At 39.0% G+C, this 16,790-nt stretch overlaps 1 protein-coding gene across 4 annotated transcripts in view; it reads left to right on the top strand.

The window, feature by feature from the left end:
- Positions 1 to 16,790, top strand: part of CARF (calcium responsive transcription factor) — a 50,807-nt gene that overhangs the window by 12,121 nt on the left and 21,896 nt on the right. For all 4 annotated transcript variants that reach the window (XM_050969587.1, XM_050969588.1, XM_050969589.1 and 1 more), the window contains exons 4-8: positions 1,200 to 1,320; positions 4,771 to 4,900; positions 6,756 to 6,840; positions 13,308 to 13,497; positions 16,211 to 16,331. In XM_050969587.1, coding sequence (XP_050825544.1) covers positions 1,200 to 1,320; positions 4,771 to 4,900; positions 6,756 to 6,840; positions 13,308 to 13,497; positions 16,211 to 16,331 — 647 coding nt within the window. The remainder of the gene's footprint in view (positions 1 to 1,199; positions 1,321 to 4,770; positions 4,901 to 6,755; positions 6,841 to 13,307; positions 13,498 to 16,210; positions 16,332 to 16,790) is intronic.

The following is a 16,790-nucleotide window of genomic DNA, read 5'->3' as shown; positions in this document are numbered from 1 at the left end:
TTCTGTTCCACTCCCTTTTATATTTTTGGCACAAAGCGAGAATCTTTTGTCTCTTTGGATTCCCAACCTTCCTTCTAAATGGAAAAGCACCAGTTTTAAGATGGATTCTAGTACCAGGTGACATGGTCACATGTCCTGTGAGACCCCTCAAGCCTCCATTCTTTCCGGCCTGACTCACAGGAACACAAGGCTTACAAGTAAACAGACCCATTTACAACCAATTGTCCTGGTCAATGGAAGCCATCCAGATTCTAAACCACCATTAATGGCCCACACTCTGCATAATTACAATAGAACTTCAGAGTAATACTTCATATTTCTAGCTTCAGATTCAAGAATGATACATTCACACAAATAGGATGAACACACTCAGTAGATTATAAGCTTTGTATTGATACCTTACAAGAAAACTTTTGCATGAAGTATATTCCAGTTACATTATATTCACATTCCAAGCATATTTTCAGAAAGCATATGGAGTGCAATGTCACGTACGGCATCAGCGGTAAGTCAGCCAATAATATACCCCTTCTACCATTCTCCCCTGATTAATTTGCATATAACAATGCCTCACAAGTGACTCTAATTTTAATTTAGGGAAACAGTAATGATTTTCTGTTTCAGATAGTGAATACACTTTTTAAAAAACCTTTTCAATAGAGCTGGTTGCAGTGTTCAGAGTTTCAAACAAGCCTGTTTGGATGTCAGAACACAATCACAATTGCTTCTCTCTATTTTTGGCTTAATAAATGTTAAGTTTTTAAAAGGGTTTGAGCAGTTAGAAATCAATGACAAATACTGTATTTTAGAGTGCTAAAGTAGACTCTTCCATGATAAATCCTCAAATTTCTCATGCTGCAAAATCAAATTACTCTGCAAATGTAAAACAATTTGAAAGTACACCTCTATGTCAATATAACGCTGTCCTTGGGAGCCAAAAAATCTTACCACGTTATAGGTGAAACTGTGCTATATTGAACTTGCTTTGATCCACCGGAGTGCACAGTTCCGCTCCCCCAGAGCACTGCTTTACCACGTTATATCCAAATTCGTGTTATATCGGATGGCATTATATCGAGGTAGCGGTGTAGTTATTATTCTAATAGTAACCAAAACATGCTAATGCCACTGAAAACTGGTTAACCACATCATGCTATATAGTTAGTATTACAAAGTATTTTTTATTCTTATTTTAATAGATGATTGTTGCCAGCCAGTCAGAACATGGACAGGTGCTACATGTAATTCCTTCGACTCAGCCAGGAATGGCACAAGTGATTATTCCTCAAGGGCAACTTTTGGATGTCACCAGCATGCAGGGTGAGTTTTACCTATAGGACTTGAGGGTTGTCTGTTCTTGTGGCCAAACACAAATCAAATGATCCATCTTTATGAATTCTTTATTTCCCCTTTTCTTCAATTAATATTGTAGATATAATACTAAATACCGTATATACTTGATCATAGATTGGTTCATTTATAAGCCGACCCCCCCAAAGATGGATAAGTAAAAATGAAAAAATTTTATAATCCATTCATTAGATGACCCTGTAATTCAGGGGTCAGCAAACTTTAGCTCTTGGGCTGTCAGGATAAGCTTCTGGTGGGCCGAGATGGTTTGTTTATGTTGAGCGTCCTCAGGCACGGAGGTAAACCTAAGTAAACAAAGTGTCCCAGCACACCAGCTGCTTACCTTGATGGGCCAGGACAACAACTGGTGAGGAAATTTTTTGGGGGGAGAAGCTGGGGGTCAGGGGAGTAACCCCTGTGACCACCCCCCACATGACCCCACCCCTAGCCCGGAACCCCCACCTCATCTCTTCCCACCTTATCTGGATGTCGCTCACCTGGCTGGAGCTGCTCCGGCAGGCTGGGCAGCGTGGCCGCAGCCTGCTCTGGCGGGCTGGGCTGAGCAGCATTGCCACAGAGTGCTCCGGCGGGCCGAGCGGTGCAGCCACAGCCTGCTTGTGGGGGCGGGACCGAGCAGCATGGCTGCAGCCTGCCAGCCCTGGAGCTGTAGCTGCAGCTGCTTGGAGGCTGTGGGGAGAGCAGCGTGGCCAGAAGCGGAGACACTCTGGCCCTGCCTCTTCCCTTCTGGCTCTGCTGGCTGTGCTGCCTCTCCTTGCTCCCTCTGTTGGGGGAAGGGGCTGTGTCCCACCTCTCCCTCTCTATACTTGTCCATAAGTCGATCCCCTTCTCTGGTGCTTCCCTTTTTTTGCTAAAAAATGTGGCTTATGAACGAGTGTATACGGTATTTGCATTTACAGCACTGTTCATCTGAAGATCACCATGCACTTTACAAACATTATTTAAGTTGGGACAAGATCCTTGTGAAATAAGTATTACATATTATGCCCATTTGAGATGTAGTATGGGTAAGTGGAGGTATTGAGGGTGAAATTCTGCCCTGGTTTACATCCCTTGCCATCCCATAAACTTCAGTGGGGATTCACAGAGCTAGGGTGACCAGATGGCCCAATAAAATTGGGACTCTCCTGATATTTAGTTATTTGTCCTGCATCCCGACCGAGGTTGTGTTGGGTTTTTTTTTTTTGTTTGTTTTTTTTGCTCTGCCGGTGGCACTCAATTTTTTTCCTCCACCAGCACCGCGAACGCCCCCACCCCCCATGTGTTTCGATATTTTGTTCCTCTCATCTGGTCACCCTAGGTAGAGCCAAAGTAGATTCCATGTCTATCTTTCACTTTCCTCAGGTACATTGTATGTCACCAAATTTGAGTATTCCTGGCTATCTATGCAGTTAGGGACTTCTCCTCCTTCTCTGAAGGAACAAATATCTGTGGTCCACATATAAGGCCTGCTTCAAGGCCCACTTTAGTAAATGGAAAGTCTCCTTTAACTTCAGAGGGCTTTGGCTCAGTCCCATAATTCTAAAAAATCAGTGAAAAATCAGTGAGGAACCCCAGACCCGGTAGCAATAAAATCTATGGACGCACTCTCAGCATCATTCCCACAGGAATAAGCAGATGAAGTTGCCAGTAATGAATAAATAGCTTTGGGGCATAATGACTTCTTTTAGTCAAGATTTTGGAATGTTATTTCCTGTGCGTTCTGTTCTCTTGACTGTACCATTTGGAGCAGATGTCCGCAGCCAATGAGTCTGTCTCGATAGCTCTGTGTATGAAATTATCTTCATTTTACTAGTTTTATTTAAGCTTATAATTAATAATATGGGGCTTTTCATCAGTTGATCTCAAAGCATTTCACAGAAACCCAGGGAGGGAAGGAGGGAGGTCAGTGCTGTTATCCCCATTTTGCAGAGGAGTAATGCAGAGCACTGAGAGGACAAATGACCTGCCCAGTGTCTCGCAGAAAATCTGCGGTGGAGCAGGAAATTGAATGCACATCTCCAAGTCCCACGCTGATGCGTGAACCCGCTAGCCCAGCCTTCCTCTGTGCAAGCAAATACTCAGAGAGCCTCCCCTCCTAACTTTAGCACTGTACATCTCCAAATGTATCTTAATTTTATGTTAAGTAGATAGCAGTCTATACTCTTTAGCTAGGCTATGAGAACAGTACATTTAAATTACAGTACATAGTATTGATTTTGACTTTTTAAAAAATAATCCTCCATATGAAAAGTGACTTTCATTGGAGTCTCAACTTTCAAGAAACTTTCCTATGGCAGACCTTTTTGTAAAAAAAGTGTCACCAGCCTACCCCTCAAGCATTATTTGAAAAACAAAGAAACCTTCAGAAGCTGGATCCTTGGGGCTTGGTGTTGTGCTCTTTATTTTGTTTGTCTTTTGCAATGTAGTCTGCTAGAACAGAGAAAAACAGCACATAATTACATGTTTGGGGTTTTCAAAAATGCAGTATTTTCTTTTAATTTTAAAAGGATTTTATTATGTTTCCAAATTGAGACTTTTGGGATGTTACACTTAAAAATGTATAACATCTACTTTAATACTTTCTACTGGGAAAAAAGTATTAATGTTTGTACTGAGTCAGACAAATTTGACTGTTTCATTGGTTAGCAGGTACTGCCAGTTTGAAATTATTGTTATATTGTTTAAATTTATAAAAGTGAGGCAACTCATGTCAAAACAGTAAATGATGCCAAAAGTGTGCTTTTACATTATGGGTCTGATCCAAAGAACAGTGAAGACAATGGAAATTTAAAAAAAAATCTACTCTGAAGCCACATACACTGAGTACTTAGGGTATTCATTGAAGAAAAATTAGTATTTTACCATTGATTTCTTGGGGCCAGGAGGATTTCACCCTTGATATATCAAGAATACATTTTAAGCACACAGTAAGGTGCAATGAAACACACCATTGCTTGTGCAGATAAGCTTGCTGTTTTCTTAAGAACAATTTAGGCAACCTAGTGGAATTTCAAAAATTTGATTGTTCGCTTGTAAGTTTAGCTGAACACGAGGCTTTATCTGTTTACCCCAAATTTCAGAGACAAGTTCTGCTGCTCAGAATTTCCTAAAGAGATACTTATTTACAAACATCCTCAGGCCTTTCTATGTGAATGATTTCTATATAGTAGTAGAGTTACAAAGATGAAACAGTGTAACATCAATGATGTATTTGCATGCATATTCCTGCATTTTATAAATGATCATTATTCATTCATAATTATTTAATTTCTCTGTAATCTGCCATCCACTCTATTCCTTTATTGCATGTGCAAAAGTGCTTGCTTTTCCAACAGATCACAATAAATCATAACTTGTCATTTCCCCGTTCTTTGTGCAGTTATTAAACAGGAGGGTGGTGTGGTTTTTTTCCCCCCAAAGATGTTTCAAAAGAGAAACGCAGTGACGGGAACTTGCAGACAGTAGCAGTGGCTGCTATCGCAGACAGTGCAAGCAGTTACATACTTCATCCCCAATCATCTCTCACCATGTCCAAAAAGACAACAACCAGGTAGGTGAAAAGGTAAAGAGCAAATCAAATATCACTTTGCACTACAGACACATACAATTAGTCATATCATCAATTTCAGTTCATTTTTGTAATTGTTATTACAAAATTTTTATAGAACTCTCCACAAGTGATTGTAGTCTGTAAATACTATTGAATGACATACTGTAGGCTGCAATATATCATGCAGGGAACAGCTATAGATGTGCCACAGCCCTGAAAAGAGGGGTAAAATATCTAAATTCCAGAGACAGTGGGATGTATTCTGATTTCCTATTGGAGTACATTTAGAATAATTCCATTTAAATAGTGAAATTACTCTAGATTAATACTGGTGTAAATGAGGTCTGAAAGTGACTTAGTGACTGAGCATAGGGAAATTGTGAAGCTGAGTAAAGTTTTTTGTATTTTCATTGTGGGAGGGAGGCTGTTTATTAGGAATTATAGGCCAAAGAGAAGAGCTGAATCTTAAAATGGAATTTGAAAGAACTCAGTCAATTAGGCACGGAGAGGCTGTTGGTGTCAGTGGGAAAACCCTATTTCAGCTGATGTTCAGGGGGAAACTCGTTGGGTTTCTTCTGAGAACTCTGTGTAGAAATCTTTACTAACAGAGTTTTCCTATAGTTGACCTTTGAAAAATATATTAATGCAGCACAATTTCTTAAAATTAGAAATAAGCTATGTTCTCACTTTTTTTCTTATATCCTTTTGGTTTCAATACGGCAATACTATGTTTCTTGTGCTTTTAGTTGAGAATAAATTAGGATTCCTTTTCATATAATTAATTTTGATTTTAAAAAGAGAAAATCTCTACAAATTTTAATTTTGACCTTTTCTTTTGTGTGTGCCCTCTTTGGTGAGCCTCCCTTCTGACATTAGGATTTGGTGGGAAAGAAAACATGTTAGGTAATTATCACTGCAGCATAATGTTGTTTTGCAAACTGACTATATTGAAGATGTCTCTAAAACGTAGTAAAAATGTTTTGTGAATAGACGTTTGAATGTTAGTTTTTGGAGATGTTATGCAGGAAAATAAATGTCCTGAAAGCCAAATAGATCTGTAGCTGGATTTTAGGGCTCTTTGAGTTGGCAGTAGGTGATTTACATGAGTGTTGAAATGGTAGATAGATCCTGATGGATTTAGGGAGTTAGAAACAAAATGTGACCCTTTGTGTAGGGACTCCATTATGCTCACTTGAAGCACTTTTTGGTAGCTGTTTTCAATAATTTAAGAATTGCTGTATTTGAAAACAAGTAACATTTAACATGTATTTGATGTCAGTGTAGGCTCCAGAATTCTACCATGGACTTCTTTGTATACTGGAATCTTTAACAAACTCCACCAGTCTGTTTTAACAGTGTTCTAGCCGTGATTTTTGTCAGGAAGCTATATGGCTTGTATTTTAAGTATGTGCTTAAGAACTTTGTGGTAGGACAATGTGGATAGGTAAATCTTTTATTGAACCAGCTTCTGTTGCTGAGAGAGACAAACCTTGGAGCTATACAGAGCTCTTCCTCAGGTCTGTTCTTAAGTGCTCAGGTCTCTTCTTTAAGTGCTTTGCTGAATTAGGTAACCCAACTAAATAGGAGAATACAGAAGCCAGAGAATGGCGTTTTAAAACATGGCATTGTGTGAAGTTTTACAGTCATTGTGAGTCATGTTGAGAATAGAAACTTATGAAAAAATTCAAAGATGATTGTCAGTTACAGGTGTTGTTACGTATCTACAGTTTGACACTAACAGTTATCTGCAGTCATAATACAAGGATATTGACAAAGGGAATCAAATATTGGCTTTTCTTTGGATTTGATGTCCCTCTTGATTATCTGTCTATATGTTTGTTGCATTATTTTTCAGGGTAGTGGAAGACCTTTTTCCAGTCCCTCTCCAGCCGCTGCCCCCAAACACTCCTACATGGGCCCGTCGTCTCAGGAACTGCGAGGTGGGCTGCAAACAATTGTAATTATACTCCGTTCATCTAGATTAAGAAACTCACAGGATAAAAATTTTAGTTATGTAGATTATTTGCGTTTTAAATTTCACAGTGCTATTAAAAAAAAAAAGTCTACCACTTTTAAAAAGTGGAAGTGCTTTATAGCCATTCTTGGGTGTTGTGCAAACCTCAGTGGTTTGTACTAAGACACTGCTTCATTTGATTGCATTTAACAATCCATTAATTGGATAATTTCTTTCTTGGGGCCCAAGCCTTCAACTGTGCCTGTAACTTTACTTTCATGAGTAGTCTTACAGGAATTGAATTCAATGGGATTGCTATTGAGAGTAAGGGTCCATGCCTGGCTGCAGGATCAGACCCTTAGTCTATGAGAGTAAAGGTATCATAATATCAATATTTCAGAAGGGTATTTATATTTTAATAAAATCACACAACTTTACTTATAGTCTTCTATCCCAGATACCACAATATGTACTTGTTTCTCTCATTCATCAAAGGACTTTTCTCATATTATCAATTATTTTTCTTCCTTGAAGTGAATATTTTTTCCTTTAGCTTTCCCATATGCAGCTAATTTTGTTATAGGAAATTCTTTAGATTTATAAACCAGACTGGTCCCCTTCCTACCCTTAGTTATTTAAAAAAAAAATCCATAAAATGATTTTATTTCCATTGATATAGTGCAAGCATTGCACCATGATAAATGCCACAGAATTTACATAGTCAGTTTAAATTAAACTTTCCACCTAGCATGCCATTTTAACCAGGAATCAGCAGCTTTTAAATCTGAGAATTACATATTCTTAAGCTGTCAAATGTCTGATTGCAGAAATGTCACCTTGTGGCTAAATGTGATGCTGCTGACACGTGTAGACATCAATTGATTTTAAATTTCTGAGCAATTTAAAATTCCTCTCTGTGCACACCTTCAAATAATCTGTAAACTAATTAAAAAACACAGATAAGACCTTATTTATCACATGCAAGTGTTAATATAGTATTAAGTATATTGATATACACACCCAAAAGCCAGGAAATTGGTAACATTAACTTTATCATATTGAACATTAATTTTGATTACTAATTTGACTGTTAAAAATATATGCAGTATGTACAACATGGGTGAGTTAATCTTGTTAGGATATTGCAAAGTTAAAGCTCTCATATCATTTGGGGATAGAATTTTTGGTCATACTTCATATTAAGGTTCCATGTATACATCGCTTATAACAGGTTAATAAATGATTAATCAACTGTTAGAGTCCAACAGGTCAATTTGTTGCAGATAATCATCTCTAATCCCTTCTATTGTGCCTATAGCCATCTATATCACACATGCTGCTCATAACTGTAATATTTGCATAACATCTGTTAATCATTTATTAAGGTATTTTATTTTATATAAAACTTTATTTGAAGTTCAGTGGGGGTTAGGTCCCCGAGTCCCTTAGTCCCCTTTAACATTTCCACCGACTGTGTTTAAATTCATAACCGTAAGATCTGCATCCATATAGTATTTAATGTTCTCGTATTGTAAGAAAAAAATAATACTGCTTCTGTTTAAAGTGGCAGTTCTACTCTGAATAGTGAGAATGTAAGATCTGCACTCTGCTGCTCCACAGAACTATTCAGAGACATTTTGTTCCCTTTAGTAACAAAAATAAGTTTTATTGTTTTACTGCTTTTTATTCCTGTTAGCACTGCAGAGCAGGAATGAGCTGAATTCCATTCCTTCTTGTGTATCATCAGTAGAATTGTTTTACTAAGTTCCAGTCGGTTATACTGTGCAAGCCCATTGAAGGCAAATGGGTTGCACAGGTGTCATTGAGGGCATAATTTGGAGCCAGTGGGGTTTTCAGATGTAACTTAGCCGAGCTTGTCCTGTGGAACCTTTTATTGCTGACTATATGTTAGAAGGAAAGAACCCAAACTAAGTTTGCCGGGCTGGCAGGTAGAGAAAAACCTTCTTTACTTCTCAGCTGAGCTGAGCACGCTTGAGACAATAAAAATGGTACCCCAGAATTCCACTTTTTCAGTCACTTGTCAGGACAAACTGAATGTTAACAATGTTAGCGCCCTTATGGGTGCCCTGGGAGAAAAGAGCACATGGGGGCTTTACCTATTGTGCTTGTGCAGGAGCTGGCTGCAGTACAAAATTGTTGTTCCCTTGAGCACTAGGCTTAGGACCCAATAGCATTCCGCAGCTCAAGAAGGTGAGGCAGTCAGCTTCTGTGTATGACTGTAGGACTGATGTCTGTCTGGCAATAAGGACAGGGCAGCAAAAGCTGCACCTTTCCAAAGTCAGCATTAAGGGCTGTTGCTGACCATGCTCCTCCTGTGCCAGCTGAGCCATTCTCCCTACTTCTGTTATTTTCAGGCAACTTATCACACATCACTTATACAAAACTACAAGCTTTGTCTATGCATTTAAATGGCCCAGGTAAGCTATGGAGTTTACTTCACTGAGGTGAATCGGAGCAGACATTTTGATGTAACTTATTTTTTAAGTGAAGGATTATAATTTACAGTAAAGGATTTTTGATGGGCTGAATTAACGAAGTGCTTTTTAAGCTGTATGGCAGGATGTTGAACACTTCACAGCATTCCTAGAAGCCAGATTCGTTGGACAGTTGTGCAAACTTTTGTTGGCTCACTTGTGGACCATGACTGGAGCAGATAGGTTCACGCTTTCTGTGGTTCCATTATTTCCTCTCAGAAAGATCCCAGGGGTTGATATAAAACAACTGATCACCCATCTGAAGGCCCCTTTTTGAGGAAAATACTTTGTTCTGCATGTAAGTAAAGCGGCGGTGAGAGACTGACTTTATTTGGGCTACAGGGCCATCAACTTACAACATACAACTGTAGGCCTGTCTTACCTCACTAGGATGGCTTGTCCATTGTGCTTGTACCTGGCAGACGTAGGGGCTCGAATGAAAATAAGATGGGATGCTGGTTATGGAAGCCTCTGGAAAGTGTGATTATGATGTATTTGCTCCCATTATTGAAAACATGTTCCTGCCTTTTGCAAAGGAGGTGTGTAATCTGATGCTCATTTGGATAACCTCACTGCACCTGGCTTCCCAGGTAGCATAATTGGCCCAAAAGACCAATTATTTATCTTCAGTGTTTGGCTAGGCAATTGCAAACTTTTACTGTAAAGTTACTGTATTTCTCACTAGACATCCTTCTAGTAACTAGCCTCATAGCTTTTTGACCCTCAGATTGGATTGCTGCCATGTGCTGTAGGTGGGGCTATTCTTGAAGGTGTAGAAGCTTCAGCTGTTGCAGAATACAGCTATTCACTTACATAGCAGACCTGGCTGCAGGGAGTACGTTGCATCAATTCTCTGCCGTAATGATGGATTTCCAGTTCAGTTCTACATGCAGTTCAAGATGTTTACTATGGTCAGCAGAACCTTATGTGGTCTGGGTCCAGGCTACCTGAGAATTCCTCTTTCTGTGTGTAACGTTGTGATAGTTTGAGCTCAACCTTGGGTGTCTGAGCTAAGAAATCCCTAAGATTTGAATGTAGAGGAAGACTGGAGGCAAAGAATCTCAGTGGAAGTCCCTTTTCTCTAGAAGTTGTTTCCCTCATTGGTCTCACAGAGCCCAAATCTGTTGACCACCATGTTGCAGGGGGTTGGGTTGTTTGTCTTTTTTTGTTTGTTTGTTTTTTTCAGGCATTTGCCTGATGATAGTGGTCATTGTGGGGCATATGTTTAATTGTATCAGCTTGCTCTGTATTTTATATTTTAGTGTAGACTAGAATGTTGACTGAGTGAAACATACATGGTAATATTATCAGTTTCAGAGCTAAGCAAAATAAACATACAAATGGAGGGGATTCCTTGCCACCCTCAGGCAAACCAGCTCAAAGCAGGTTTTCATGACCTTCTGGTAAGAATGCATGAGCACCTTTACTTTTGTGATGAACGTATACCATTGTGGGAACATGAGTAGAAAATTATCTTGTGTTGGTATGCCTAATCTGCATTATAAGATTAAGAATAAATATAAGAAGGGGTGTATAGCAGATATCAGCCTTCTTTTTAATATTTAAATTCTGTGTGAAACTTTTTCTTAACTTAGCCCAATCAAATAATAAAGTCTGAAGAAACACTTTAAAAAAAGAGAGCTGCCCCCCACAATAAATAAAACAATTAAATAAAGTAATGTGGGGGGGATTACAGCAAGTACAAGGCTGCCACTTGTTAAATGATGATGATCTCAAAATCACAATCCATTGTGTAATTCTTCATCATTTTTTCCTGATCAGGTGTTTAGGGGAAGAAAGAATCCAAATAAATGTGTTTTTATTATATGTAACCATTGTTTTTATTGCAGAGAATAGAGTGAATGTATCTTCTCTGATGTATTCTATTCAAGAATGTTTTCTCCAAAGAACACTAAATGTTCTCTCTTTGGTTTAATGTTCTCAAACCTGTGCTCTGAGTTAACAACTGGCACAGAGCAGATTTTTTTAATTTCTGGCGGATGCCAAAATCCCTTCTGTCCTTGCAGCTAGAAATAGCAACAAGCATTTTGCCTCCCCATTCTCTAAGTTGTGCCTGGAGCTCTTCCAATAGCTAAAGACCCAGTACATTTTCTGTACACACCAGCATAGAGTAACTCCCTTAAAGTTAACGTTAGTGTTGCAGAGAGAGAATTTTACCTAGTGTTTCTGTCTGGGTCTTCAACCCCCTCAAGAACTCTCAGAACATGTATTTTTAAAAACCTGACTTTCCAAGGCTTTTGCTTTTATGCTCTTGAGAGTCAATCATTTGTCTATCTTCAGATCCAATTCAGTTGCTTTACTTTCCTACTTCTCTGCTGTCGTGGTTGTTTCAGTCCATCCTATTCTTCATTCTATCAAGTCTGCATTTTTTTTTAATTTTGTGTTTTTAATTCTAAAGATAATCAAAATTTGTAATAAAGACTATTATTCTCACTCTGCAAGCATGTGCACTCACAGCGAATCTTAGTGATATATCAGTTGGGCCAAATTCTGTTATATTGTAGGTGTGCACAACTGCATTGTCGTCAGTGGAGTTGCATCTGCTGTTGCTGGGGTTGAATTTGGCTCAAAACATGGAACCATTGACTTGCAAAGGAGCCAAGTTATTATTGTTTGCAAGGCAGGAAAAATGTCAAGGGAATGAAGACGTCACGTGAAACACTACTGTGTTTTGGTTTTTCTTAAAGTCCAGTAGCGCTCTTGCTGCTGCTTTTTATTCTGTCTGTCTCCCTTCTCAGTCACAAAATGTACTTCCATCAGTGGGTTTGCTGTGTACATTAGGCCCTTTTCAGCTTTCATCTTAAAAATCTATGTATCATCTACTTTTCTAAAAGTCTGCTTACATCTTTCCACTCTGAATCATTTCTTTTATAAGAGTTTTAATATGCCCACTTTCTGTGTCTGGCATCTAGCAAAGTATCTGCTACTGTCGTTTTTCTAGCACATACATTTTCCAGCTCTGCAGCCCAAAGAGGCTGTATTTATTTTCAAGTTGCTCCCGAATGGTTTGCAGAGAACCTGTAGCATCTTGGAGGGAGGGATGGGGCGGGTGCCGGCTATGTATTGTATAGCATTTGTTTTTCGTTCTGTGGTTTTCTCATCTGTTTCCTGGTTGGTGGATGGGGTATAGATGAAGCCCATTGATGACTGCATGCGGAGTCTGGATGCTGCGTGAAGTGCTTAGGTGTGAATTCACTTGTTTTAAGTTAATACATTTAGCAGATAGCCAACAACAAAAGTCAAGTGGAGTCAGTGTGAAGAACTTTTAGCACTGAGCCCACAGAGTTCCATTGTAGTCAGCTGGAGATGTGATGCAAGGTGCCATACAAGTGACTGACTGTGACTGGCGTGTGTGGAAGAAACTCTGCTTGAATTATTTGTTCCTCCTCTTCGATGTGACCAGCAGGTTACCAAAAATATTTTCTAAAATGCACATTTAATAAGTATTTATTTTAATAGAAAAGTCTGAAATGAAGGGAATGGTCCAGAATAAAGGAACTCATTTGGTTCTGTCTTTTGGTAATAGAGAATAACCCCATTTACCTGAGCATCAGTTACAACTCCTGATTGCATGCCTTGCTCTCTCACCTACCCAAAATGTATTTGTGTTGGAAGGTTTTGGATATCTCCAAAACCTTTAGAAATTGGGTTATGCTGTAGATAACTGTGTTATAATAATGGACCAATGCTCAGACATTGAGTATTTTACTTATGATCTCAGATTGCTGACAAACACCTGTGGTATGAACTCACTGAAGGCTGGTCTTGTGTTAGACCCTATGGTAAATCTGGTTGTGATGCAACCAGTGCACAAAGCATTTCAGACAGTCTCCTCGCCTGCCACCATGCCAGAGTCCCTGACTGCATTCATTTTCTTGGGTACCAACAGCAGTCAGATTGGTGAATAATCCTATTATTTCACCTCCTTTCCATGCAGAAAATTGGGGACTCGTACCGCGGCTATTGTGTGAGCGAGACAGAATTAGAGAGTGTTCTAACGCTACACAAGCAGCAAACACAAAGTGTGTGGGGGACACGCCAGTCTCCAAGCCCAGCCAAACCCGCCACACGGTTGATGTGGAAATCTCAGTATGTCCCATATGATGGGATCCCTTTTATCAATGCAGGTAATTAACTTTTTTTTTTTTAATAATTATTTTCAAAGTTTCAAAATCACTAGTCAGTTGGCCAAAGGAAGGACCCTCATGAAGCTATACCTTAGTATTCTGGCAGAATGTTACTAGATACTGGTAAAATCGAGGCACAAACGTGGGAAAGGATGGCTTAGTGATCTGTACCCAAGTTTGAAACATTTAGATTCCCTGGAACACAGGTTCATGTTCCAATGTGAGTGATTCAAGCCCTTCATCCTTTAGAGTTAGGTTAATTACCGTAAGCATCTTTTGAATGAGGCCTTAAAGATGAGGGTCCTGGCTGCTCTGTATGGACATTGAAGTTTTCATAAGGGTGGTAAGGGATTAATCCATCAACATTACTAAGGTTTCTGGGGATCCTGCTGAAAACTTTGGGCAGTAAGAACCTATAAGGTATTTAAAATCACTCTAAACAATTTTTTCAGAAAACTTAACCAGAGAGTTGAATCTTCTAAATAAATATGTAGACTTTACCAGTTTGTGATTTCATATTTCTTGAGTCATAGAGTGAGTATTGTATGAGCGTGTGTGTGAATTTTAGTTGTGAAACTGGTCAACTCTCTTCTTGATTAAATGGAATCTATGGGATGCGATACATGGTTGACTGCAGGATGCATTTGTTTGAGCTGAAAGTAACTGAAAAAGTGAAATGTCGTCACCCATTTTAAAGCTAAGGCCATTCCGCTATGAAGAGGAGCAAGAATATATTTAAGGACAAATCCAGAAAAACAAGGGGTTTTTTTTTTCCCCACCCCAAGAGAAACTAGATCTTTTTAGCAACTTGTGAGGTTAGCTTAACAAATGATTCTCCGAGAGAGAGTGAGAGTAAAAACGTGCTCAGTTAATATTTTGTTTTAAAAAATATTGTGGATTAATTTACCCTGGTTTAATATTGCCTGCTTTGGCCAGACAGAGAGGTAAGGAAGCACTGTATGTACTTTGTACACACTATTCTACTCATGAATTTTACTTCTAGTTTGAACACCCCTGTTGTTAAAATCCTAGACTTCTTTTGAACAGAGGCTACGGGTTAAAATGGAACCCTGATTCACCAAACTCAGTTAACTTGACTTCTTAGTTAATTGAACATCAGTTATGTTGCTCTGGTGTCACACTTACTGAGGCTCTATAGAAGTAGAGTTTCAGGCCTGTAGAGGTCCTGAGCTGTGCAGGTCTGAAGTGCTGTTCTTGTGGAGTTTCTAATCTCTGCATAAGTGGAGTTGTTCTTCAGTCCCTACTTCTGCTGAACCAGTTAGCTTTGAAGAAGCTGGCCAACATTCTGTATTGTTAAACAGAAAGTTTGAATTATCCAAACCCTGATTTTAGTAAGATTTTGGACACTTGAGACCTTGGTCAAATCAGGGTCCTGTCAAATTATTTTTGTCATGCATGCAGGCAAGGACAAGGTTGAAACTACCAAATTCTTTTTCGTTAGTGACCTAAGCCAATGTCTGTTCCCAGATTTTCCATAAGAAAAGTCAATGCACTAGTCCACTATATCATCTAGTTCCTTTTTTGAATAGCATCTCTAATTGCGTTGATATTTTAATGTCACATGCCCATGCAAAATGGTATTGATCATCATTTAGAATCAGCTTGTATCTCAGCAGTGTGACACAATAAATGCATCTGTTATTCAAAGCTAGGAAATGATATTTAAAAATCAGGATGCTAAAGTATTTGGATTATGAACGGTAGGTGCTGGGGAACAAAGTTAAATGTTCTTCGGAACAAATAATGGTTCCTTTCCCAGCTCTGTCAGGCTACCTCTGTTACTTCACTCTTCTTTGCCATATGTCTGAATAAAAAAAACCAATTACTCTAATGAAGTTTTCACAAATGTTGTGGAAATCTATCTTTCTTGCACAGTAATATTTATATTGGGTACCATGTTGATTTAATATAATGGTTAATAGAAGAAACTGGAATCAAATTCACAAACCTTAATAACCTGTAAGATATCAGGTGACAGCAAGGCTAAAGAACTGAACATGGCACAAGAAGTAAAGAACTCCCAAGCTTAGCTGTGCCTTTGATTTGCTGTATAATTTAGAACCAGATTCTGTCCCCTCTACTTGCATTTAGTACGAGCAACTTACTCAATAAAGAGGCCATTAGACTACTAATTATGTAAAGTGCTGGTGCTAAATATGAATAAAGATGGCAGAATCTGGCTTCAAAACTTTGTGTTTCAATTTTTACCCCTGTAAAATGGCTATGATAATATTTAATTACTTACCTCACAGTATCTCTACCCCGATATAACACGACCCAATATAACATGAATTTGGATATAACATGGTAAAGCAGCGTTCCGGGGGGAGGGGGAGGCAGGGCAGCACACTCTCACGAGTCAAAGCAAGTTCAATGTAACTCAGTTTCACCTATAATGCGGTAAGATTTTTTTGGCTCCCAAGGACAGCGTTATATCAAGGTAGAGGTGTAGTTTGGAAAGTTCTTTGAAACTGTGATGTGTTCCATAACTGCTAAGTAATATTATGGGAAAAGCAGCCACTCTGTAACCCAGGCACCCACAACCCTGAACATGTGTTCTTCCAAGAAGAGAATGAAAATAAGTGCTTCAAATCACTCTTTTCTCCTCAGAAATCTTTTGTTGTTGTTGTCTGTTGGCTGGAACAGTTGGATGTTTGAATTAATAATAGAGCCAGTTGCTTTCTGTCCACAGGAAGCAGAGCCATTGTGATGGAGTGCCAGTATGGGCCTAGGAGGAAAGGTTTCCAGCCCAAAAAAACTGGCGAGCCAGAAAATGCCTCCTGCCAGCTGTACAAAGCCACTTGTCCAGCACGGTAAGCGTTAGCTACAAAGCTGAAATGGCAAGTCTTTGGTTTGGAGAAGCTGGTAACTGATATAAAAGAGCTTGCATCTCTAGAAACCTAACTGGTAACTGTGTTGTGACATAGATTTATAAATATATTTTGCTTTGTCTCCTATACAAGTAGGAGCTAATGCTCATTTAGAGAGAAGAAGGATTAGTTCCTGTGAAAGTGGATGTGGGTAGAATCTGAGAGGTCTCCTAAATCTGTTATTTTGGAGTTCTATTTATCAGGGATTGTATAGCTTTTGCCATTCACCAAAGACCTCTTCCTATCCAACTCCAGTGGCATCTTCTCTATTGTCATCCCCCCTTGAGCTTTCTGCTGTCAACTTCCTGGGTTTCAGGAATGTCTCTGCACTCTTCTAGTTCACTTCTTACCTTACTGACCAATCCTTTAGAGTACTTCTGGGGCTTCTCCACCTTTTGAACC

Source organism: Gopherus flavomarginatus, chromosome 10, assembly GCF_025201925.1.
Source record: "Gopherus flavomarginatus isolate rGopFla2 chromosome 10, rGopFla2.mat.asm, whole genome shotgun sequence".
Lineage (NCBI taxonomy): Eukaryota > Metazoa > Chordata > Testudines > Testudinidae > Gopherus > Gopherus flavomarginatus.
Note: the sequence above shows the minus strand (reverse complement) of the source record. Positions and strands in the feature narration are given on the sequence as shown.